At 31.0% G+C, this 26,907-nt stretch overlaps 3 protein-coding genes and 1 long non-coding RNA gene across 6 annotated transcripts; 2 read left to right on the forward strand and 2 right to left on the reverse strand.

Annotated features, from left to right (window-relative positions):
• Positions 1–6,359: 6,359 nt before the first annotated feature.
• Positions 6,360–10,070, forward strand: LOC101214534. The gene is made up of 2 exons (XR_969942.2): positions 6,360–7,260; positions 9,687–10,070. It is a non-coding gene; the product is annotated as an uncharacterized LOC101214534 (long non-coding RNA).
• A 4,321-nt stretch (positions 10,071–14,391) lies between these two features.
• Positions 14,392–15,651, reverse strand: LOC101214777. Its single transcript, XM_031886619.1, has one exon. It carries the CDS (start codon positions 15,291–15,293, stop codon positions 14,790–14,792), a length of 504 nt encoding a protein of 167 aa, XP_031742479.1. The 5' UTR covers positions 15,294–15,651; the 3' UTR covers positions 14,392–14,789.
• A 3,060-nt stretch (positions 15,652–18,711) lies between these two features.
• On the forward strand, positions 18,712–20,010 carry LOC101214296 (peroxisome biogenesis protein 7). The gene has a single exon (XM_004134610.3). It carries the CDS (start codon positions 18,810–18,812, stop codon positions 19,758–19,760), a length of 951 nt encoding a protein of 316 aa, XP_004134658.1. The 5' UTR covers positions 18,712–18,809; the 3' UTR covers positions 19,761–20,010.
• Positions 20,011–22,901: 2,891 nt separating this feature from the next.
• On the reverse strand, positions 22,902–25,578 carry LOC105435965 (two-component response regulator ORR24). 3 transcript variants are annotated; one of them, XM_031886721.1, is made up of 6 exons: positions 25,272–25,578; positions 24,251–24,629; positions 24,012–24,088; positions 23,879–23,933; positions 23,534–23,759; positions 22,902–23,458 (listed from the first exon to the last, which is right to left on the reverse strand). In XM_031886721.1, the coding sequence occupies exons 1-6, from the start codon at positions 25,299–25,301 to the stop codon at positions 23,422–23,424; spliced, it is 804 nt and encodes a 267-aa protein (XP_031742581.1). In that variant the 5' UTR covers positions 25,302–25,578; the 3' UTR covers positions 22,902–23,421. The 3 variants fall into 3 exon arrangements, with proteins under 3 accessions (XP_031742581.1, XP_031742580.1, XP_011658250.1); XM_031886720.1 differs by having other exon boundaries at positions 22,902–23,445; positions 25,272–25,553; XM_011659948.2 differs by having other exon boundaries at positions 22,902–23,445; positions 23,879–23,915; positions 25,272–25,547.
• Positions 25,579–26,907: the final 1,329 nt, after the last annotated feature.

A 26,907-nucleotide genomic window follows, 5' to 3' on the forward strand; every position in this document is an offset into this window, starting at 1 on the left:
AGAGAGAGAGAGAGAGTTGGTGTCATGGGAAATCCAATCTCAAAAAATTACCTCTGAATTTTGATCAGCTTTTCGTTGGTTGTACTAATTCCCTTCTCTCTCTTTTCTCTCTTGCATTCATCACTCAGATTCACTGCATTCCCTCTTCTCTTTACAAAGTCTTTTTTCTTTTTTTTCTTCAAATATAAAACCAAAATTATTCCTTTTTTAAAAAAAGAAAATTGTAAATGCTTTAATTGAGAGTACGAAAATATGGCAAAAAGTGGGAGAGCCAGAGTAGCCACGCCACCTGTCTGTCACAAATTCCTTCCTTCCAAATTGTAGTTTAAATCTAATTAGCGATATGCATTTTGCATTCTTCTCCCATTCACACTTTCATATAATCATTCACCCAATCACCACATTCTTCCACCTCTCCTTCCCTTTATCATTCCTTTCTCTTTCCCATGTGTAAATTAGGTCACAAAAACCCATCTCCCTACCTTCTTTTTCGCCCTTTCCTTACCCCTTCCTACATTTTTATTTTAAACCCTAAATAAAATTCATTTCCTATTTTAGTATAATTTTTCTTTTACATTTATCATCATTTAACTTATTTGTATACTAACTAACTTCTTATGATAGATACTCAATCAATACATATCTACCTCAATCATTCATCCTCAAATCAAGTAACTGTGTCTATGTACTCATTTGTTACTCTTTTCAAACTAAATTAAATGAAACTCCAATAATCAATCATCATTAACTACATCAATTAATCTTGTTCCTAGTTAACTGCAACCATATACAATTTTTGTTTTTTATATATATGAAAATTAACCCGATAAATATCATCTATTGAGTATAGTCAAAGTCTTTGTGAATGGAAGTTGTTACTTTCTTATTAACCCTACTCAACTTATATAAGCATTTAAAAATAAAACTACCTATAAAGTCAATTATAATCTATATTTTATAATTATTACGTATGAATTAATGAGGGGAGGGAGCAAACAATATTAGGAAAACACTATCAATAAGAAAAAAATAACTTTTAGAACGTCATGAGTCATGAGTCATGCCACTCAATTTAAAATTTGTTAAATAACGTGTTTTTGATCGATTTTCCAAATGTAAATTATGACTTACGTATGTATAAAACATAAAAATAAACGTGACTAGATGATGGAAAACGCATATATAAATTAGTTAGCATAATTTGATGATAATTAATTAATATAATTCTTTTTAGAGGTAAAGATTTTAAATCTCATAGTATAAATTACACTAAACGCCGTAAATGAGACCATCAAATACCACATTTATTTAACATTGTCGAAATCTTATTAAAAAATTTGATTTATCATTTTAATTGATAGATTTACTTTTTTTTTTCTTTTTTTAAGACAATCTACTGCATAATAATGTTAATAATTTATATTTTACTAATTCTTTGTATTCAATTTCCTTAATTCCACCTTCACTAGGAAACGGAAGGAAAATGACAATGAGAGTGCAATAGTGAACACTTGTGAAGTAATAAAGCTATATGGACTTGTGTTACATGTCAAAGAAATATTTGTTCGAAAAGGGCTCATCAAAATGAAAAACAAATATATATGTACGAATGGAGTTTGCAAATGACACGAAGTTTATTCTGTACCATATAATAAAAACACGATGGATGTACTTTTACCATTTTTTTAACATTCATTTTAATGTGAATTCGTCATTAAAATTAATAGTATAAGGTTTTTAAAGCTTGTACCTTTTCAAAAAAAAATAGGATGGACCGATGGTACTGGACGTTCACCTAAAAATATCAATTTATTTTACCATTCACTTGTCAAAATTTAAAAAACTTCAAACTTAGTTACGTGATAATAATTACTGTCAAACTACACATTACAAAATTTAGTCTGTACCATTAATCCTTTTTTTTCTTAAATTTTGAAGGGTCGTTCGTTTAAAAATCAGTCTTATGTGAACTAAAGGCTTTCAAATTTTGAATTACAAAAATCAAAGAGAGTACAGAATAGAAATAAAAGTACAAGACTGTACATGTGGCTATATATGCACCAAATTTTAAGGACTAAATATAGTTTTTTTTTTCTCTTTCTTTCTAAAATCACTAAAATTGTTTTCAGAATTACTTTTTCTTTTTATTATTATTTCACATCAGCAATGCATATCAATGGGCACGTGTGATTGTGAAACAATACATGAGAAAGTGAAAAGAAAGTTGTCCGATATGTAGATCCTGGAGGGATACTTAGATATATACATACATATATATGAAATGTGATCACTGATGTTCACACACGGATTGCGGTTAATTATTATTAATTAGGTGAACTTGTGACATAGATAAAAAGAATTATTATTTTAGGGTTTAGAAAGACACAACTTTACTGCTACTATACGTGTGAGTTCCATAAATGAGAGACAACATTAGAGGACACCAACCCAATTTAAACCTAAATTAAAAGGGTTAGAGCGTTAATAATATATATCCTTTTCAGAAAATTTTAATTTAACAATTCAGTAAAGGAATAAAGAGGAAATTAGGAAACAAAACTGAGTGGATAGTGCAGGTGTATTCATTAAACCAAGAACTTAGAGTTGATTAATTAATAATTATTCTAACCAAAATGGTGAGTGGGGATTTGTGCTTTTTCAAGTGCCAAAGTTTAGGGTTGTTTGTAACACAGCTTTCCATTTCTGAACCAGACATCTTTTCTTCATCCCCTTTTCCAGTTCTAAATTTTTTTTTAGTTTAACAAATTATTTCTTATATTTCTACATATAATTATATATAACCCTTCTCTTTTTAGAAAAAAAAAAATCTTCAATAAATTCTCAACCATAGCTTCCACATCAAATGAATCCAACTTATTTTATTATATACAATCCATGGTTAAATTTATTTTATGTATCTTCCTCATTTTGAAAAAAGAAAAAAAAGAAAAAAACTTTGAACTGTTATTTTCAATTTATCCTAGAAAGGATTTTTTGATGTGCTTATCTTTATCTAATAAAATATGAACTTACCCATGTGTTTAAAAAAAAGTACCCTTCATCATTTTTTTTAAAAAACACATCGATAAGTTTCTTGATAACACAATATTTTTTGTTCTCATACTTGTAATTCTAGAAACTAATTACTCATAATTTGTGACCCAAATCATTTATTAACAAAAACGTTTTTTAAAAACAAGGAATAGATGGGACGTGGATTTATATTCCTCCATTTATAGTGCCATTATTGGTCGCTGGGGAAATTAAATTCCAATTATTCCAAGATGTGTGAGGATGAAGACAGACCCATTTGCTTTAGCGACTTAGAATCCATATCTGAAGCATATAGTGTGTGTGTGTGTATGAAGAAGCATTATAATCAATCTCACCACAAAACAAAAAAAGAAAAGAAAAGAAAAAGAAAAGAAAAGGCAGAGGAGAGTTGTATATTGCAAAGAAGCACTTAATTGCATCGTGGACATAACCCTAAGGTTCGGACCCAATGCCACAGAGATATGTCTCCCAGTTTTAATTTGCTCCCCATTCCTCTTTTCTGTCTCCTATTCTTTTTTCTTCAATCAATAATACAAATTTCACTTTCAACTTTCACTTCAAAAATCAAACCCCATAACTTTGACTATTCTTAACTCAAAATATGCTTTCTTCTTCCTTACTACTTACTCTTACTGCACAACTCTTTTGATCTTTATATTTTCATTATTATACCTCAATCATTTTTTCCCTCTTACCTTATATTTGCTCAATTCAATTCCTTCATCTAATAATTGGTGGATATAATACTTTTCAAAAGGGCTGTTTATATGTCAGATACGTTTATAGCAATGTCTCAAGAATAATATTATGTAGGGAATTTCATTTTTTTGTAGTTCAACAACGTATCAAGAATAATAAAGCAACATTGGGAGATATAATTATGGACTTTTCTTGTTTTATTCACTTAGTTCAATTCAAATTAGTATCACTCATTTTTTTGGATGGAATTGTGATAAATCTTTAGTATCTTGGTAAAAAAAAATTAACCTCACTCGTTCAAGTTTAAAATTAAAAATTGGAGTAATTGGTTGATTAATCTTTTTTAGAATAAAAAATAAAGTGTATAGTAAAAGTTTACAATTTGATTATTTCTTCAAACTTTTTTTTTTTTTTTTGGTTATGTGTTACGTATATTGGCGAATTAAGTTGGAATTTATTACTATGTTTTGCAATCATTCTCATAAAATTTATTTCATTAAAGTACAATAAAAAAATATAAAATATTTCCCGTGAGTTAATGAACTTAGATGCAATAAAATGATAAACTACCTTATATATTCATTTAAATGATTGTACTTAACATAAGAAAATATGAGCCGAATAATTGAAAATTGACACACTAACCGATCAAAAGAAGCCCTCCTCATTTAATTATAAACTCCTCCAAATTAAATGTAGATTATAGAATGCTGATATGTACTAATGAAGTTGGAAGAGAAAAGCATTCCTGAAAAATGACACGCATTAATTAAGAGTAATTAAATCAAAATTGAGGCCATTAATTGCACAAATTGAGTGAATAGTAAAAAACGATGGATATAGTAATTAGTCAAATCATGTCTCTTAATTACAACGGTATAATGAACCCTATTATTGGTTAAGAATGGTCTTACTGTTTTAATTAAGTATTAAAAATATGGTTAGGTTAAAAGAGTAAGGGCAAGAAGCACAAATTTCGAGTAAGAAATCTAACTCTAATAATTTGAAAATGAATGGAAAAGAATTGTTATATATATAAAGATTAAATTAGTGAATGGTTATTTGGTATAGGTGTAGACCCAATGTGATCATCTCCACTCACTCGAGGAGGCAGCTAACATATACATAAATTTTTATTTTATTTATAAAATATTGGTGCATTGGTACATAAAATATTATTGTCTACGTCCATAATAATTATACGAGATCAATCTTTATAAAAGTTGACAAGGAATATAAACTTTTTTTTCTCCTCGATAATAATTAAAAAGGAAAAAAAGAAGATTGTTGATTATTAAACTAAAGTGAATTGTACACGTTTTGGGGTATATATATTATCTGCTCACTAGATTTTAAATGTTACACCCTTTGATTTTAATTTAGTTTTAACAATTTGATCATTACATGGTTCAATATATACTCACCTTCTGTACATCTTCAAATGTACAGTATTTTGAAATTAAATAACCTAGAATCAATTAAGTTTTACTGTTTTTTAGTCAACATCCAAAATTAGTAATTTAGTAAAAATTTGAGATTAAAAATGTAAATCTTGAAAATTAGAAACATAATATTTTAAATTTAAGTACTAAAAAAAGTGAAATAAAATTCAAATTTTAAAATTTAAAATTGTAACATAGAGGGGAAATCCAAAATTCTATCAAACAAAATCATTTGAAAAGCTATAATCAAACTAATGGAATTCATGGTTTTTGAGAATAGGCTGTATAATTTCATATATATAATAAAAGTGAAGTAAGAAAGAAAAAGAGGATGTGTGTGAAATGGATAACAGTAGAAAATAGAAATAAAAGCAAAAGGGAATAAATTCACAAAACTAAAATTGGTGCAATATTTTCAACGAAAAAGAATCAATTAGAGATATAAATAGGAGAAAACATGTTGAGAAATATGTATAGAATGAATTGATATTATTTGAATTGGAAAAAAAGAAAAGGGATGTGATGAGATTTGAATAAAAGGACATAAAGAATTGGAGGAAAGGAAATAAAAAATTAGGGTAAGAAGGTATTTGTGTGAATTATGATGTAATGGGGGATGTCATAAATGAGTAAAAAGAATGGAAAAAGGGGTGAGAATTTAGGGGATATGAAATTGAGGAGGGAAGCACAGTGTTTTAATTGTACACCAAACTATTCCCGTTTTAGTAAAAAATTGAAAGAGACAGAAAGCCGATGATGTCCATTCACAAACAAAAATTTTAATACGAACAAAATTCCCACATTGCATTCTCCATTTAAAACATTTATATTTCTAAAATTTCTTCTTTTTTCTAAAAAAAAAGAGTTGACAATGTTTAGTTAATTAATTAATGAATTGAACCTGGCCATTAAGTAAGTGAACGGTGGAAATTAAAATTGAGCTAAAATAAAAAAGAACTAAATTCATAAGTCTCTTTAAGCAGCTTCATTGTCACATCTTCTTATCAGGTTGTAATTAATGAATACAAATTTGAAAGTTGAGTTGAAAAACAAAAAACATTACAAATATTACGTAATCATTGAATTACAGAAAATAAAGAAAGGAGGAAACTTTATAAAGTTAGTGCAAATTATTCATTTTAATGGCGAATGAGGAGGAGAGGGAAAAAAAATAAAAAAAAAAAAGAAAGAAAGAAAGAAAGGAACAAAAGCAGCTTGAATGGGGCCCATAAAATGTCCTCTCAAAAGACCCCCAGATGTGATTTTAATCTTTCTTCTACTGCACTAACATAATTAATTTTCGATTTTATGATTTCCATTTTTTTTTTTATCAAAAAAATAATAAAAATAAAATTGGGGTTGTCGTTTCGATCTTATTTGGTCGCCAAATCTTCCCCAAAATTCTCTCTTCCATAATCATGTTAGGCGAGAGAGCAATCTGTGAAGGGTCGTCATCTGGATTGGCCATCACCGCCGATCAACAGCAGCAACAACAACAGGCAGGTCAGGCACAGGCGGGTACGGGTGCGGGTGTTCCTTTGAGCCGTTACGAATCACAAAAGCGGCGAGATTGGAACACTTTTGGGCAATATCTAAAAAACCAAACACCCCCCGTATCGCTATCTCACTGTAACTGTAACCATGTACTTGAATTCCTTCGATACCTTGACCAATTTGGTAAAACAAGAGTTCATTCACATGGTTGTGTGTTCTTCGGTCAGCCTGACCCTCCTGCTCCCTGCCCTTGCCCTTTGAAACAAGCTTGGGGTAGCCTTGACGCACTCATCGGCCGCCTCCGCGCAGCCTACGAGGAGCACGGTGGCTCCCCTGAAGGAAACCCTTTTGGAAATGGAGCAATTAGAACGTATTTAAGAGAGGTGAAGGAGAGCCAAGCCAAGGCCAGAGGAATCCCCTACAAAAAGAAGAAGAAGAAGAGAAATAATCAGATGATGATGATGAATAATACGAACAAGCAGCAGCAGCTGCTGCAGCAACTCCCCAATGATAATAATGATACCAACGCTCCTTTGACTCACATCCCTTGATTTTTCAATCCATTTCCATGGTAATTAATTACAATCCCTTCCTTTTTATTCTTCTATATATTATTATTTTTCGCTTCTTCGAAAATTATATATATTACTGTTTTTGTTGGATTTTGAATTTGGAATTATATGAGAGTAGTAAGTTCGTGAGTGAATTATATTTTTATATATTAAGGAGATGGGTTGATTATTGGAGAATTATGATGACTGATATTAATTCATGATCAACATCATTGACAAAAAAAAAAAAAAAAAAAAAAAAAACCCTAGACCAAGTTTTCACAAAACCCTAATTTTGATCGTAGTTACACCATTTAGAAAATGTATGAATTATGAGAAATAATTGTGTGTTAAGATTAAGAAGAGATGATATATATTGGTATGTAGATGGTTTTAATTTGAGTGTGAAGAATCAGAAAAATAGCTTTGATTGGTGTGCCATTCAGTGTCTGGAAAAACCACTGTTTGGTTTGATGTCCCTTAGTTTAATAAAATAAAATAAAATAATTAAAATAGGTAACCAAAAATGTTTTACTTTTCAATAGATTTGGGCCTTTTTCGATTCTATACGATTTTTTTGCTCCCCATGCATGGACATTCCCATATCCCACCATCTCTATATCATCACCATCATCATCATCTTTTTAATATTTCTTTATATATCATTATCAAAATTATTTTCAATTTTACTATTTCTTTTTTATAATTGTTGTTTTCCTACTCTCTTACTTCTTTCCTTCGGTACTTGTTGAATTTTATCCTATTTCTTCCTTATATTACTCCTTATATCAATTAATACCATTATATAATGTCTCAACCCCTTCTAAACTTTTCATTTCTTTTCTTATTTTATCTCTTCAAACAAGCATTCATCACTGTCATATGCTTGTTATCTAATGGACTATATATTGATATTAATTGACATTTTCTTTTTAAAAAATCATATTAACAGAGATATACACATACTGTATTTACTGTTATAAAATTTTAGAACATATTGAGGACATTTTCAAACATATCAACAAATTAAAACTAATGCACATTTTAGTTTTTTTTTTTTTTTTTTTTGCCATATAAAAAAATGCATAGATATAAAACTAGATCTTATGTATTGGAAAATTATATTGAATTGATTTTGTTCACCCTCTCTCTTGTTTGGATTTCTTATACAAAACTGTAAACAGTTTGCCGAAATTTTGGTAGTTCCAAAATATTCGATAGTATTTTTATGACAAAGTTATAATTTATATTACTGTTCTCTATATGTAAATGATCTTAATAGAGATATGGAAGAAAAGTTTATCATGTTAACTCATTTCCAATTTTTTGAAGAAAAGAAAATGTATTGACGTTTAAAAATTATATAGGGATTTTTTTTGGTAATTATATACTGAATTAGTAGGACAGGTCCAAGTTGATTTACGTACAAAATTTAATTAGACTGTTTGAGTTTACTCTAATTAATTACTGGTGTACTTTCTCACTAATCTTCAAATTTCAAATGAAATTAATTAAATTTCTATTTATAGCTCTCCATTTATGTAGGTGGGAGTCCAAACTCCTCTACTATTTCTCTCCATTTGATGTATCCACTGGAATGAGGAGTCCAATGGAAATTCAAACATTTTTTTCATTTTCCCCCCATCTTCTTAGTTTGAATAAAATTGAAAGTATTTTGAAAACATATCTAAACTGTAGATTATATAATCTAGAATTTTCATGTAAATAAATTTGCAATATTAACTCAAAAGTCCCTCTTTTAAAATGTCATTTATGTTTTTGGATTTGATTTATCAATCGTGGGGTTTGTTTCTGATTTTACTCTGCTTATAGCTTAAGAGAAGGAAATTAATCTTTTTATTCTTATACTATTTTCACATCTAACTAGTTCTTTTCTGTGTTTTAAGAACGTTATGTTTAATAATTAAGGTATATAACCTAATGGAGATTAACGAATAAAAATGTTAGAATATTACATACCCTTTCAAGATATCAAACAACATCAATATTCACCTACACCTAAACTTGTCCTTTGTTATATTTCTATATGATCTGAGTTTGAAAAGAATTATTTCTGATATATATAATAATGCGGCATACCGAGAATTTGACAAATCGTATAGTGTTATTGTATTAATATAATCTTTTTGCTGTCACATATCCACTAATAATATCAATACAAACTTATTTTGTTATTGTGTGTATCAAAATGGTATAAAATGGCCATTTGAAATTGCTTGCCACTTCACTTGGTTTTGTATTGCAATTATATTAAATGAAATAATTTGTCATCAATTCCCAATTGCTACTTAATATTTCCTTAATTAGTCAATGGAAGCACTATATCTTTATTGGGTAATGGCTAAACCTATTTAAGGTTATCATGTTAATTAGTGATGAATTTAAAGTCTGAATTGAAAATTTTCTTCTTCTTCTTCTTTGGCAGGAATTGAAGGAAGGAAGAGATGTGGATTTAATGGACTGATGGAAGGGGAAGAGAGATGGAGAATATTGGCGAAAATTAAAGAAACAAAAATGTGGATTATTGCTTTCTGAAATATACGGTGTTGGGAGTTGTGCAGAGGATTTAATTTATATGGGTAGCCTAGCTAGCTATAATTCTGGTTATGAATAATCTATAATATTGAGGCAGCATAATTATAATTAGATGGCCCTTATTAAATTCTATATATATATATATATATGTCGTAGCATTGTCATACAATCTTAGGCACCTTTTTTTCTATTAGGGTAAAGCAAACAATTTCTATTGTCTTTTACTGATTGAAAATTTCAATTTAGAAGAGAGAAAGAACATCATGATTTTATATATTGAGGTGTAAATATTAATATATAATTATAGGTAAAGACAAATGAGAGGATCTATGTGCAGATATAACAGGCTATGGACAACGTCTCATTGTCACTGTCTTTGTCTCAGGTAGCTTTGGCAAGTGGCAAGCTTATGTGTTTTTAATGTAAATTGTGAAATATTTAGAAATTAAACTAAACTAACCTTACCCGATTGCAAATCTTAGACATAAAAAAGGGTTTCAACAGAACCTGATATGGTCAATATTTGAAGGTTTGGTTTTGTTTTCACTTTCATGTGAAACACGAACAGACACATAGCCAGTTGGGATGTTTAGTTTTATTTTGACTACTTTTCATTCAATTAAATGATATGGTAGGGTTCATATGCACAGGGTTGAGGATTCAGGTAAAAAAGTTACAGTTGAGCCGTTTAGCAGAAATATTACCTCTTTTTTTAGTATAATAATTAGATGTTATGGAAACGATGTTAATTACTATTAAGCTAAATAAGTTTTGCCTTAATGTATTAATGACGATTGATGTAGATCGAATGACAGTGAGGGAAACGGATTGGATTGGTCCAGGTGGATTGGATGGTATCATATTTTGAGAAATAAAGGAGAAAGATTAATGAGTAGTGGTAGTGTGGAAGAGAATGACGTTATCGTTATTTTAAATATTTGAATTCGAAGGGATTTGGTTCGATCGGATGTGGGTGACAGAAGGTGGGTTACCGACTCACCGTCACCCACGTTATCCCACCTTCTCTAATTTACAATCCCAGTTCGAGTTGGGCCTTGGGCCTGAGCCTGAGCCTGGATCTCCACCTACCTCTTCTAAGGATCCGACTCAAATCACCCTATAACCCTTCCTCTTTTCTCCTTTCTCTCTGATGTCTATTATTCAATATTCAACACCAAAATTATGCCCAAAACTTTCACTACTAACAATATAATATATAATGGTATTTTTCTAAAAATCACCCATTTAACAAATCTATTACTCCCCTCACATGTAGTTGTGAATTTCAATCAAAATTCACTCTATTTTAAGTTAGTTCGCATCTTATTTTATAATTGTCGTAACTCTTTTTATAATCTTATTACTCTACAATTACATATATATCTCATATTTGTAGTACACCTCAATTATATAAACTACATTTTTATTGAGCGTCACGATTGTGTAAATAAATTGTGTTGGAGAATCTTTGAAAAGAAAATTTTGATTGAATCAAGAAAGTAAAATTATTAAAATTAAAATAAACTAAAAGAGAGAAAATGAATAAAGAATTAAATTAATGTTGTTACCCTAAACTCAATTTAGTCTCTCTATTTAAGTTTTTCTATAATGTATGTTTACCCCAATATTTATTTTTTCCAACCTTTATATTTTGTAATCTTTTGTTTCCAAAACTATTTTAAAAACATTAATTGTATTTATTGCATTTATATTAATAACATTTTCTAACTATCGTTTTTCTCAATTTAAATTTAATTTAACACTAATTAATTTAACATTAATATAGCATAGATGGAACTATAATTATTTAATTAAAATACGGTTAATGCATGACATAATTAGAAGGATGTTTTTGTCCAAAACTATTTTTTTAAAAAGTTGGCTTTTTAAATAGATATAGACATTGATTTGACAAGACTAAAGATGAGAAGTTTTATCAAAAAGAAGAAATCACTTTGAAAGATAATCTGCATTTACTTTAATTCATTAAGACTTAACATTAAGCATTATATGGAAACCAAGAGGCACACCACAACTTAATTTATGATAAAGATATTAAATTTTAATGAAATCAAAATATATTCATTATGATGAAACCTTTTCTTTGGCCAAGAGATCAAATTATCCGAGTAATGAAATCTTTTGGCCAACCAAAGATTTTATCTAACTTCACCTTTACACACTGCAAAAAGAAAATATATATCCTTTTCACTTTTGTTTCTTTTTCCTCTTTTCTTTTCTTTTCTTTTATTAATTTTTTAACCTTAATATAAATTAAATGAGAGAATATTTGCCACATGAATCACAAGTCATTAGTTTTAGCTTTAGAAGTAGTGTGTTTCAAATTATTCTAAAATGGGAAGAATTACTTTTAAACATATGTTTTTAATAATTTAAAACTAATTTTTAATGATATGAGAATTGTGTAGTATCAAATTAATATAGACATATATATCATTGATCAAAGGATAATTTCAAAATCACTCATCTCAAAATGACTTAAAGTTATTGTTTCAATTTTTGTTCTGTTTTTTGGTGAAAGAAAATAAGACTTATTGACACTAAAACTTATAAAGTTATATATGATGAGAAGATTGACACAAAATAAAGCATTTAGTTGATTTGCATAATGCAGGTAGGAAGGGGAAAATGTTAGGAAAAGTAAGTAATAATAATAATGAAATAATGTGACATATTGAGCATTCAGCATTCAGCATTGAGCATATTAAAAAAGGTTGAAAGGAAAGATAAAGAGTAAGATAGTGACTCTTTACCTTACCAATCAAGCGAAAGTAATGTATATATCGGATAGGAACTATGAACTATGAAGGGACCCTTCAAATTATTCTCTATTTTCATTTTTTTCCTCCTTTTCAATTCCATTTTTCTCTCAGCCGCAAAATTCAAATATATATAATTTATTGTTAATTAACTTTACAGGGAAAAGTATATACAACTTTTCTTCTCCAAACATTGATACATATTAATTTTAAAATTATCAGTGTTTATTATTATTATTTTTTAAAAATGTGGATGGAAATGAAAAGTGAATTTTAAGGAGAAAAAGAAAAGGAAGGGTATAATGAAGAGGGACCAAGGCTGCGTTGTTGGTTGGAGCATAATGTGAATGTCAAATCCAAAGTGTGTATAAAATAAAAGAAAACAATAACTTTACAGAATGCAATTTGGCACAATCTCTCATGCCTTCATAATACTTCATATCTGGACTTAGAGAAGAAGACCACCAGGAGAGTTGGAATATCATTTATATATATCATATAATGTGGTGTGATTGTGAAGAATAAGATTATTATGCCCCACTTGTAAGTGCAAAGCTAACATTTTGCATTATTCTATCGTGGAAATTCCAACAAAGCTTTGTGGGGACTCTCATTTTTTGAAAAATTCATTAAAACTAATACAATTTGTCCAAATGAAGATTCAATAAAAATCCTACGCATACACTATGCATCTTACTAAATTAATAGTAATAAGCAGATAAACTTGGGAAATTACAGGTGTTGTGTATTCAAATAAAACTTTCATTATCAAGATCTTGTAAATCAAAATACATTGATTTAAAAACATATAAATTTTGTTGAGAATGCATTGAAATTTAAAAACATGAACATACCACTTTTTATTTGTAAAAGGAAAAAAATATATATGGGAAATCTATGGTTTAGTCATTAGTGGGGGGATGTTAGAAAAATTATAACAATTCTGTATGACTTTTAAAGTGATGACTTATTTGGAGATCCTTTTTATATAATCTAAAAAGCCCAAAACTTTGGGAGATAAGAATGAACATTATAATTCCTAGATTTTGAATATTTTATATAAAGAGGAAAATGATAAATACATATAAATTAATAATAATGCTGTACAGACGTAGTGTAGTGTCTCATCTTGCTCAAGATATGCAATAATCTTCCTATCCACCCTAACTATATCATTTTTTTTCTTTTATCTCCTTTCTTCTCTCTTTTCCCAATTTATATTCTTTTTATAATTAATACTTTGCACCTTTACCAATTAAAAAGAGTAGCCACCCAAATGTCACTTATTTAGGTGAGATTGGGTAAGTTTCAAACCTATTTTATCCCTTAATATCCCTTTGGTAACTATTGAATTCTTCTTTAAAAAATCCTTTATTTTCAAATAATTATTATATAACAATAAATACCTATATTTTTAGCCAATGTTTGTTTGTTTTTTTTAAATATAATAGATTAAATTTAAAGAAAATTATAGGTAAATGTAATGTTTACAAGCTAGAGTTAAAAAGATGGTTGTAAGTAAAGTTCAAATCATTCAAATTCTAAGTAAACTTAAGTGTGATTAAATGAAACACTTATTTAGTGAATCACAACATACAAAGCTAAGCAATCAAAATCACAGGGGTAAATTACATTGAGTCATATTTTAACATCAACATAATTCAATAGTTTAGGCAGTTCTGATAACAACTAACAAAATATATGCGTATTCCAAAAAGATGAAAATGTAAAAGTGGGGGATAAAGTAAAGTATAAAAGTAATTAGATTATTATTGGAAGCATATCATATAGCATATTCAAACTAAAAGAATCACATCACAGTTACGATAACAAAATTATATTCAAAACAGAAAGTGAAAATTTATGAATTCTGATACACAATTCCCAGAGATTAATAAAAGTCTCCCCCCATCTTTCAATTTTCTAAATCAAAATACAAACAAACACACATACATATATATTATACATAGATTATATATATAATATATATTTCCTTTTCAATTACTACCCGAAACCATCTGATCTCAGCCCTCCAAATTTACATCCGATCCTTCACTTGTAACCCACCGGCAGCAAAATCATAATTTCCCCCAACTTCATTTGTACATATATATATATATATTTATAATCAAACATAGAGATTTTTTTTTTTTTAATTATTGAAGAAAATTAATCAATTTCGGGAAGAAGAAAAAACTCCCCTCAATTTCCATTTAAAGATCAGTTGGGAACTCGGAAATGCTCTCTAAATGCGGCCTCCAAACTCCGACTCTCCCCCGCCGCTTGTCCTTCTGAACCGTTGTCAATTTCTCCGACAGAATTTCACTCAGGTACCGATCTGAAACTACTAAATTCGTCACCGATATACCCGAGCCCACGCCGGTTCCGGGTAATGGCAATTCCTTCTTTTTCTTCTTGGAGAGAGATTTGGAGCGGGGCTTTTCCGGGGCAGGAGGAAGGGGCATGAGAAAGTAAATTTTGCCGCGTTGGAGCTCGGCGTCGGGCGGGAGGATCACAATCTTAGGGACGACGCGGTCGTCGGAAGTGGGGGAGGAGGGTTTTTTGAGCACGTGTTTAGGATTGGCCTTCATGACATCACTGGCGCGGATGGAGCCGGCGATTTCTTGGACGTGGCCGTCGCAATGGACGATTCTGATGACGTCGAGAGAGCCACATGGGAGTATGCAGGAGAGGCAGCATCTAATGGCGTTCTTCATGGGCGGGGTGTAGAGCTCTGTTTTGGGTTGTTCTGTTTTCTCATAAAGAGGAGAAAAAAGTAAGGGAGTTTTTTTTCTTCTTCTTTCTTTTCTTTCTTTCTTGTTGCAGAGAATGATCAAAGAGATGTATAGAAATAGAATTGGAAGGGAAATTATATTGAAAGCGAAAGTGAAAAGAGTTTTTTTTTCTTTCTTTCTTTCTTTCTTTCTTTTGGGTTCCAAAAATCTGTGTTACCAATGATGTCTATATGCATAGTTATATATATATTTATAATACCAACCTTTTTAGCTTTGCCTTTCACTTCCTTTAGAATTACATCTCAAAAGTGTGTGTTTGTGTGTTGTGTTGTGTATGTATGAAGGGAGAATTTCCTTTTCTTTTAAAGAAAAAAGAAAACAAGAATTGTTATGGGTTTGGATTGGATGAAATTCATGGCATTAATAATTGGCAGCCTCCACCTGTACTTTCCCCTTTGGATCCATCACACAAAGGGTCCCCTCCTCACCCCTCTCCTTTCCCCCCTTCAATAATTCATTAGTTTTACTACTACTTTTCCCCCCTTCACCCTTCTATTCAATCTAATTCTCTATCCATTTCACTTAACCACCTCCATCAATAAGGTTTGGATTAACCCGTTACATTATATATTGGTATGAACTATGTAGAAATAGAGTCCATTTTTCATATTATGACATTTTCACAAAAGAAAAAAAAAAGAAAATTAAGTTGAAGTTGAAACAAAGGTCTTGGTGTGGTCTGGCAAATAGCAGGAGATTAATTAGGTATAAATGAATCATAATCTGTTTTTAGAACACGTGAATGGGGAGAGGAATGAAACGTCATAACAAATATTAGGTGAAGAAGAGGGAAGTGCAGCACTGTTATTGTAGTTGTAGTTGTAGCTAGGTCCCATTATATATATGTGTGTGTATGATTCTTTGGTTAAAGAATATGTTTGAAATAAAGAAATTAGGGGGGGAAATCTTGAAATTTGAGGTTAGAGGTACAGATTCATTTGGTTTCATTGTCTAACCCTAAACCCCAAAGCAAAATGTCATGTGGGTTGTTGTTCCTTTCAATGGAAAGTCAGGCCCTTTCATTGTGTGTATTTACTTTTTTGTTTATCTCTTTTGTTTTGACTTCATCAGTGGAGTTGTTGTATCTACTTACACTACCTTTTTTTTCTTTTCTTTCTTTCACACACATACATATATACATACACACACCCATTTTCTTTATATTTCATAACTAAAACCCAAACCTATTCAATTCAAACACATTATCATTACATAAAACAAACCCCCCATTATCATCATCATCATCGTCTTTATCCATAAAAACCAAAAGCCAAAATAAAAATAATAACAATAAGAAGAAAAAGCGCATCTCATTTTGTACATTGAATTTGTACCCATAAACCAATATTCTTTGATTTGATTCATTTTCATTTTAATACGGATTATTACATCCTTTTTATTTTTCATTCTTTTCTTGAGTTCACTAACTTTCGTCTTTAAAAGAAAAAAGAGAGATTTAATTAAATTGTAATTGGACGAAGGATGTCCTATTGATCTTGGGTTAATGTCCCATCAAATGTATGTGCCCCCGCCCATTTGTTAGTGGGCAGCATGTGATTTTGTGGTATCAACAAAGAAGAGGGCTCCATCCAACACTTCTTTCTTTCTTTCTTTTTCTTTTTCCATTCTCTCTCTCTCTCTCTCTATATATATATATATATTTTACCCATATTATAAATAGAAATTTTGTATGATATAGTTACTTTTTTATTTGAAGTTTAGTAGAGTTCTGCATAATTTAAATCTAACATGATTAGTTAATTAGTTTGGTTGTGATAAGATGAGTCATCTTGTATGATGTTTTTTCCTTATATCCCTTTAGTTTTAGTTAGATGTAATACACCAGAAGAGAAACTTGGAAAAAGAAAACCTCTTTTTTCCAAAATGTTTAGTAAAGCTCTCTTGTATAATAAAAAATTTTAAGTAGAGGAACCTGAATGAAAATGAAGCTAATAATAAGGCTATAATGGATTAAAAGCTAATTGATGACAGAGTTTTGAATTTCCTCTTTCCAGAACAAATAGACAAACAGTTATTTTATCATCAAGTTTTGGTTTTATGTGTAATTGTTTTATCCTTAAAAACACTTTGGATTATATGATGTGACAAGCATCAAAAGTATAAATACACATATGATATGACAATTCATATTTTATTCCATATTAATTTTCAATTTGCAGGCTCCCTCTCTCGGGTCCTTTTGAGCAACCACACTGTTCATTCAATTTTTCTTTTTCTTTCATTATTTATGGAAAATTTTCTATTCGTATGAGAAAAATGGTTTTTTCTTTTCATAAAGCCCCGTGAATAAAACAAATGCAAGAGTTGTTGTTGTAGGGGACTTAGTAGAGTTTAAACCTTAAAGAAAGTCTGCAGATATTTGATATAAGATATGAACACTACTTTTCTATCCAACTATATATCAAGGTGGCCGTCCATTTGCATAACAGAGAACCTATACTGATGTAGTTAATTAGTTGTGTATGGTCACCAACACATTAAAAATCAAGTTAGCATTAAAGGAATTAAGTATCTTTTTCAATATACTTCAAATGTCTGGAACCCTTTTTATTATATAAGAAGAGATGGTTTCATTAAAAATCACTTTGACTGACATATAAAGTGGGAAAAATGCAACAAAGTTGAAAGAAATAAATATAAAGTTCATTGTGGGTTATACTATAAAGTTGAAAGAAATAAAATTGAGAGAGAATGGTATTACAAAAATTGTATATATTCATATCTGATCTCTAAGTACTCAAAACATATCTCTATTTTCTCTGACTTTAACCTCCAAAAATCCAACACAAAGTACTATTGGACCTCTCCCAAATGGCCTACATTTTATCCACAACACTACACAATAACTAACCATATCTTTGAAAACACTATTCCCTCTACAACATATAATTGAATTCACATACACCTAATTGATTTCAGGACAATAGAATTTTTAAAATCATCCATGTGTTTGAATGCCTCTTTTGTATGTCTCTTCTTGATGTTATTACACTACAAAATTATTGCACTACCCCAGATAAATCCTTTCTTTTGGGATTTGATTGGACTCCCTATCCTTTATTTTTTTATTGGGATAAAAAAAATATTTATTAAGTTTTAAACTAATAATAATTGATCTAAGCAATAAATATATATGAGAATTTAAACTTCGATCTCAAAGAATAGTACATATTTGAGCCCATTGGACGTGAAGTGAAGACTAGAGAGTCAGATGTCACGTGTAGGCCCAATTATTTCGAGGCCCATAGCATTCTTTAAAATAAAAGTTGAAAAAAAGAAGAAGAAAATTGGAATGGAATTTCCGGTGATTAAATAAAAAAGAAAAAGGAAAAAAGAAAAAGAGATGTGTAGCTTCGAAGTTCGAAATAAGCGAGAGGGTGAGATCAGAAAGAGAGACTTTCTTCCTACCATTCAACTATGCCCGTCTTTAAGACTCCCTTCAATGGCTACTCCGTCAAGTTCAGCCCCTTCTACGAATCCCGCATCGCCGTCGCTACCGCCCAAAATTTCGGAATCCTCGGCAATGGTCGCCTCCACGTCCTCGATCTCAATCCCGCCGGTCCCATATCCGAACACATCGCCTTCGACACCGCCGACGGAGTCTACGACGTCTCTTGGTCCGAATCTCACGACTCTCTTCTCGTCGCCGCCATCGCCGATGGCTCTGTCAAGCTCTACGACCTCGCTCTTCCACCCACTTCTAATCCCATTCGATCCTTCCACGAACATACTCGCGAGGTTCACTCTGCTGACTACAACCCCGTTCGTCGCGACTCCTTTTTGACTTCCTCTTGGGACGATACCAGCAAGCTTTGGACCCTAGACCGCCCCACCAGTGTCAGAACATTCAAAGAGCATGCCTATTGCGTCTATTCCTCCGTCTGGAACCCTCGTCACGGCGATGTCTTCGCTTCCGCATCTGGCGATTGTACCGTTCGCATTTGGGATGTGCGAGAACCAGGCTCCACTATGATAATTCCGGCTCATGATTTCGAAGTTCTATCTTGCGATTGGAATAAGTACGACGATTGTTGTATTGCTACGGCTTCCGTCGATAAATCAATTAGGGTATGGGATGTTAGGAGCTACAGGACCCCGGTTTCTGTATTGAATGGCCATGGGTATGCAGTTAGGAAAGTCAAATTCTCCCCTCATCGACAGGGTTTGTTAGCCTCATGCTCCTACGATATGACTGTGTGCTTGTGGGATTACATGCTCGAGGATGCTCTTGTTGGAAGATATGATCATCACACTGAATTCGCTGTAGGAATAGATATGAGTGTGCTTGTTGAGGGCCTGCTTGCCAGCACTGGATGGGACGAGCTTGTTTATGTATGGCAGCATGGGACGGACCCAAGAGCCCCTTAAGAAAAGGAAAGATTTTGCTGCTTCCTTTAAATTTATGAATTTTTCATATTACAGTTCATAGGTTTTAAGTGAATAAGCCATTTTAGTGTTACGTAAAAAAAAAAAAAAGAAGAAGAAGAGAGAAAGCGCTACTTGTTGGCAGAATATATGTTCGTCAAGATTGAACTGAGTGTGTTATAATAGTCATTTGCTTTGTTCAAGATTGAATATATATAAACTTATTTTTCTCAAGAACTTGAGATCTACATAATCTCTTCTACGCTGTCTTTGTACGTTTTTTCAAATTATCTGCTTGAGAAATCCACTTGAATGAATGTCTACTAGTGCTAAAAAAACTCTTATCTGCTTCCCATATCCTTATTCCTTTTGTTGAGTGTCTGCTAATTACATTCTGAAGGAATCAGTTTGAGTATGTAACAGTGAGCATATTCGTAGTTTTAAGTTACATTATCTTCCTCCTAGAGTATGAAGTTTACGTTGCCTTTTCACAAGATTCCTCTTTTAGGATCATCTTAGTTGCTACTGTAGAGTCTTTGGCCCGTGAGATATTGTAAGTACTCTACCTTTCGTTGTGTTATCCTGGAATGAATGTTTCACTCCTTGCAGAATTTTTTTCCCTCCATATTTTGCTTGACCTTATGGTTGGATATTTTGATTGAATGATAGGCTGCTAGGCATGCATGCTTGTTTGAACGTGACGTAGACTACTTATGTAGATGCCAACTTGAAATTTGCCTGATTGAATTATCCAGTGCATCATTTCAACAGAAGGGATCAAAACTAGAAAACTAGATTAGGAGCTTAGCAGAATTCTGGCTATTCTAGAACTAGATATGCAATTCACTAGTTAGTGATCCTAAAATTACGACTATCTTCTGGTGTTTAGACTTGGAATGAGTTTATGATGACTCTTGAGACAAGTATTTTCATTTTAAAAAACTCTTTCTATAATCACCTTATAAGAGGAACTAATGCTGTGCTTCCTCTAAGTATCATGTATGTGTTGGAAAGTGCTTTGGATCGGTCAGAAGCATTTTATCCCTGACCCACCTTTACTCTTGTGGTTCATTTATGATCAATAGGAACTCTGTGTGGACTTCTCTTAAATGGTTTTTTAAACCTTCACCCATGTATTTGGGATCTCCTTTTAGTAAATATGTACTGGTTTTGGATGGGAGTAAAGACAATAATTTGAAATCGCATCACCTTTAGTTGCTGGGGCTGTATTTCATAAGTTGTTCTGCTGCATAGAAGAATGAAAAGTCATACAGTATTCTTGATTGCCTTTATCTACCTACTCTAATGTATCTGTGTGTTGTATGGTTGTGATTATTATAAAAGTGAATGCTTAGAAAGTTGGCATTTTCCAATTCATGCCAAAAAAAGTTACCAACTGTAGATGTAGGATGTTGAAAAGGCTGCAACCGCACACTCTCATCTTGTATTACTAACTGTACACATTCAGGCACACACTTGCACATAAGAAAGATGAAATCATTCTACCGAAACTCTCATCTGTATAATATAACTTGAGGAATTTAATGAATTTGAACACTTTACCTTTCACTTGTGTTTAACATATCTTTGTGTTTATAGTTTCTATCTGTATATATTAAGCAAGTGATTTCAAGCTCTTAAAAAGTTAATTCGAACAATTTAATTTTATTATAAATTAGTTTGTGATTCCTTGATGCAGTGTCAATACCCCTATTGACCCAAAGCTTTAAATTCAATGGTAGTTACATTCTGAACTGTTTTGTATAATTTGGTTGAATGTTGTTTCTCGTTATCTCAATTTTGTTACAGTACAGCCAGCAGAAGGGAAAGAGAGAGGAAGGCAAACATAAACAGAGGTTGGGATTGGTAGTTGGCACTGCCTTCTTCAGTCAAACACAAGCACCACTGACTTCTGATTTCCATTTTGCCTCATAACCTATCTCTCTCTCCTTCTCTATGTGTCGTCAAAAGCTCGGCCTACATGTCTAATTTAAGCCCAACTTTGTTCGTTTTTATATGGCCCTTTTGAAAAATAGCCCAACGTTTCATGAATTATTCCAGCCCTAAGTTCAAAGGAGGAGTGGGATTCAGTTCAGATTAGCCCTTTTTTTAGAAGTACCAGTCTTTTGATTCCAATACAACACACACACACACAAACTTTTATATTTTAGTAAAGATTAGAATGAATATACCAATGCAAGTTACTTAGATTGTTGAAATTTCCAATTGTTGTGTGTGAAATTTCCCAAGTCCAAGGGCTTTAGTACTTGTTTTACTCTCTCTTTTTCTTTTCTTTCTTTTTCTTTTATTAGTTTCAGAATGGAGAAAATATAAATCTTCTTCGTTTCAATAACTTTGAGGTAATTATTGTTCTTCCACGTTTCAAAAAAAGACAATCCTTTTCTTAAAGAAAAAACAGTTCTTAACTATTTAACTTTAATCTTCAAGCAATATTTATTAATTATTTTTTAGTTAAAGAAGCATATGGTTGTGTAGGGTGATTCAAACTCTAGTTAACGGTGTATCTCTTAACTAGTAAAATTTATATTTAGTTAGCAATCATCAAACTTTTGGTTTGAAGTTTTGATCATGTTACTTGTCACGAATAACTTTTGTGAGCTCTATGCAACTACCCTCCAAATTTACAAATTTTATTTTATTTATTTTTTAAGCTCAACAACATCCCAATTGAAATTTACAAATTTTATTTTATTTATTTTTTAAGCTCAACAACATCCCAATTGAAATAGAGACTCTCTTAAAACCCCATGATTAAAAATATACCCTTTAATTCGGTTGAAATTCACCGAAGTTAGTGAATGATGGATTTAATAGCATATCTAAAGATAAGTTAAACCATTATCCAAACATAACTTAATATATAGATGAACACAAAAAGTGAAAGGCATTTGTTGTCTGATGTTGGATATGCAGTCCATGACGTATAGAAATGAGTTGTGAACATTATTTGTATATTAAAGTGAAGATTATGCAATAGGTGTGAAGAGAAAACCTAAGTATACAGATTATAATTATATAAGAGTTTTCTACTTCCATGGGGATTCAATGATGTGTGTGCACGTGTTCGGTTATGTATGCAATGAATGTGAATGCCCAAACCAAATGACCTCATTCTCAATCAACTAAAAAAAAAACGAAAAAAAAACTTCATTTCCTTTAATATCTCCCTGCCCTATAATTATTATTCCTTACAATTATGGGGTGGGTGATTTTGCAATAAGAGACCACATTATTCTCATATCTCTCCTCTCTGCACTGATAAACCAACTTTCACTTGATCACCAGAAAAGAAAAAAAAACTAATGGTTGTAGCCCTATTCTGTCTCTCTATATATGACATCACACACACAATTAATATTATATATATGTTGGCATTTAAGAAAGTGAAAGCTCAGTGGTAATTTGTTGAGTAGTTGTTGTATGCCTCAGTCCTAACTCCAGCTCTGCTTCATTCCATTCTTCTCTCTTTTCATCTAACATCAATAATCTCTTCTCTTTCTTCTTCATCTCAACATCACTCCCCTCTTGATCTTCCCAATTATAATTTCCTCTTCTCCTCATCAATTCACAGCTTCCATTATTATTATTATTATTACTGTTGTTATTATTATTCATTCTTCTCATATTCAAATTAGTACTCCATCTATTCTTTTGCTCCAAAACTTGCCTGCATGCCACATCTACATTTCAATTAGGCATTTCAATGAAAAGTCATTCTAGACAGATTTTAGTTAAACGAACGATATATATAATACCTGAAAGGAGGAGTGGGATGATAAGGTGAGTGAGAGTGTAAAAGAGTTGTAAGAGTTCCAAATTGGGTATGTAGATGCCTTGTGAATGGATAACAACGAGAATATTGGTGAGTTGTTTGCTGAAGCAGCATGCTCATATTGCTCCCCCCATTACTGTTGCTATTGTAGTATCTCCCACCTCCATGCATCAACCCCATCCTTATCCCATCGCATGCTTCTCTTATAACTATTATATAATTAACCCAAGAAATATATATATGTATAACACTTGTATACCATCAATTTCAAAGTGATTGAAATTAAATAAATAAAAGAATAGAGAGTAAGAACTTAATTAATTAGTACCTTGCCCTGATTGGTCGAGCTTCTTACTTCGATACATCTGAAAAAGCAATATGTTCTTATTTTGTGGAGTTAATTAGGGTTTGGGAAAGCTAAAATTAATCACATTATTATTACTATTAGTATTTGGAAGTACCTGCAAATGGCTTTTAACATGGGCAATGCTAAGTCCTTTCACATTCATTAACTGAAGAACCAACTTGGGTGTTGCTCCTACAATTATATTTTATATATAAATCCATTAATTACAAAATCATCTAAACTCCAATTAAATAAAACATAAAATTAAAGATGAAAGATTGAAAAATTGAAAAATTGAAAAATAAAACAATAAATTAGTTTAAAAAGAATTAACAATAAGGGAATGATAATTACTTTCTTGTCCACCAAGCCTTTGAACAGCATGCACAAAATTGAGATGAAGCTCAGGTGTCCAACGTAGTCGTGGCACTTTTGATCTAACATATTGCCTCACTGCTGTTCTTCTTCCATTGTTATTATTATTGTTGTTATTATCACTATTGTTCTCATTATTATTTGTTGAACTGTTTTCGTATTTTCTTTCTTCATTTTGTTCTATTTCTTCTATAGTCATTTCATCACCATCTTCAACACTTGCCTCTTCATTCAAATCAAATAATGACCATTTTCTTGACGGCATCAATGCATTCAACTTCTCTTCAACGGCTCCGCTTTCATCGCTTCGACTGCGTTTCCTTCGGTCTCGAAAATTCAATAATAAGTTGCTGCAATACTGTGAGACAAGAAAAGCCCATATGGAAATATGGATGTGAGGATATATACGCCTGTGTGTTGTTAACTTGTTGTATATATCAACTGCACACGATATATTTTATTACTACAGAAACATATATATGGTATTTCAATAGCTATAACCTAAGTGTTATGTGTGAGAGAAGAAAAAAATAGGATATATTATCTTAAACAAATTCTCAAAAGGGTAAAATCTTGACGTTTAAATGCCCTAAATCTATTATCTTGCTTTCTGAACAACCAAAGAGTGATGTATGTACCGATTTACTACTGTTTATGATTTTTGTTATAGAATATTTAAGATGTGTGCAAAGGAAAATTGCAGAAGGATCGTCATTCAGATGACTTAACCATGAAATTTAGGTTTCTTTCAAAACCTAAAACTTAAGGTCAATTTAGTCATAATTGTAGAATCCATTCACAGAAAGTTTAATTTTTTCAATACATAAAATACAATGGAGAGTGTATTTTCAAGATCATCAATTGGAAGACTGTACAATCCAAAAAAAAAAACAAAAAAACAAAAAAAACCAATATATACCACAAACTCACAAACTATAATCTGAAGTCAATTCTTTAGAGAAATAGAGAGAATAAGGATTAAAGAAACATATATACTAACCATTAATTGAAAATGATGAGGTTCCTTCATCCAGAATATCTGAACTTTATATGATCTTCCTCTCTTTTGTAGGTAATGATTGAAGATTCAATCTTTGAACCAAAAGAAAAGCTGATTTCACCACAGCTTCAAATAATCAACATATATGAACTCAATTCCAAGTTGATGTTTATATGGAGAGAGAGAGAGAGAGAGAGAGAGAGAGAGAGAGAGAGAGAAAAAAAAGTATATTTTGATATTTCTAAAAGTAACTTGGTTTTAATATTTGGAATCAGATATACCATGATTCATGAGAGATATATATTCTTGGACTTTTTTCTTCATTCATTCATGCACATATTTTTATGAAAGAAAAGTAAGAAATGACCATATTTTTGGATGTCTCGCCACTTGTGGTTGTAATAATAATCCAATAATGCTAACCAATGGAGTTTAATTTCCACAAAAACTGTTGGAAATATTCATGTGACTTTCTCTCTTTTTCTTTCATTCCTGGCCCCCTCTCTCTCCTTTGACAGTTGTCTCTCTCTCACCTTAATTGACTCAGTACCTCACCTCAATGCTACAAAAACTTCCTCTAATTAGCCATAAATTATTATTTGAACACATCATATGCTACTGTAGCTAACACATGCTTACACTTATTTGAGTTTAGATTATGCACCCCTAATGGTTCACACCTTTTATTACATTTCTTACAATTCAGTATTCTTTCTTCTTGTCTTGAATTGTTTCTATCAAGAATTAAGGTCATCCTCTTGAACCACTCCATCACAATTTTTTAACCACATACTTCCTCGAAAAAATTTCATAAAAGATCGTTTAATGTATAAATATTTCAAGCTAAGAACCCATACTTGACTTTAGAATTTTCTTGGATGAAAACCAATATTAAAAAGAGAAAGTATAAATTCTTTTAGTGTATATCTATTCTTTTACGTTTTTCTAAACTATATTCTTGGAATTCCTTTTATAGAAATGTGATCTTGCTTCAGAGAATAATTATTTGTAATTTATATTATTAAGAGACCATCACAAAACAAATATATTAGCTATTTTGTTAGATAATTTTGACAGTGAATAGATAGACTTGATATTGAAAAACAAAATATATGGGGTCCCATACCTATATACATCTTTTTTTTTTCAATGAATTCCTACCTAAACTTTGGACTTTTCTTATTTGCAAAATATGAAGGCCACGGTTTTTCTTTTACGTTATTCACAGTTTTAATTATTATTATTGGGCAAATATATATATAACAGCAACCATTAGCTGCCTCAAATAAAAAGGTAAAAAATTTTTGGACTTTACTTTAAATATAGTGTGTGTTAATATGTTATGTAATGTGACGTTAGAAAAAGAATGAAAATGATATATAAAAAAACATGCATTTACTCCATCTTTGTTGAAGCATTTTTTTTCCTTATCAATAAATTATTATATATACATTCCAATTCCAATGTGTTCAGATTTATTGATAATAATAATAATAATAATAATAATAGTAATATAAAAGAAAAATCCATTTTGTGGTTGCACACGTATCTGTATAATAAAACCGAAGCTTAAAGGTTAGCCTTATTTATTGGTTTCGTGTGGGAGTGTGTAAAAAGGCAAACAATTAAGAAGTTC

The sequence above is a fragment of the Cucumis sativus genome, chromosome 6 (assembly GCF_000004075.3).
Source record: "Cucumis sativus cultivar 9930 chromosome 6, Cucumber_9930_V3, whole genome shotgun sequence".
Taxonomy (NCBI): Eukaryota; Viridiplantae; Streptophyta; class Magnoliopsida; order Cucurbitales; family Cucurbitaceae; genus Cucumis; species Cucumis sativus.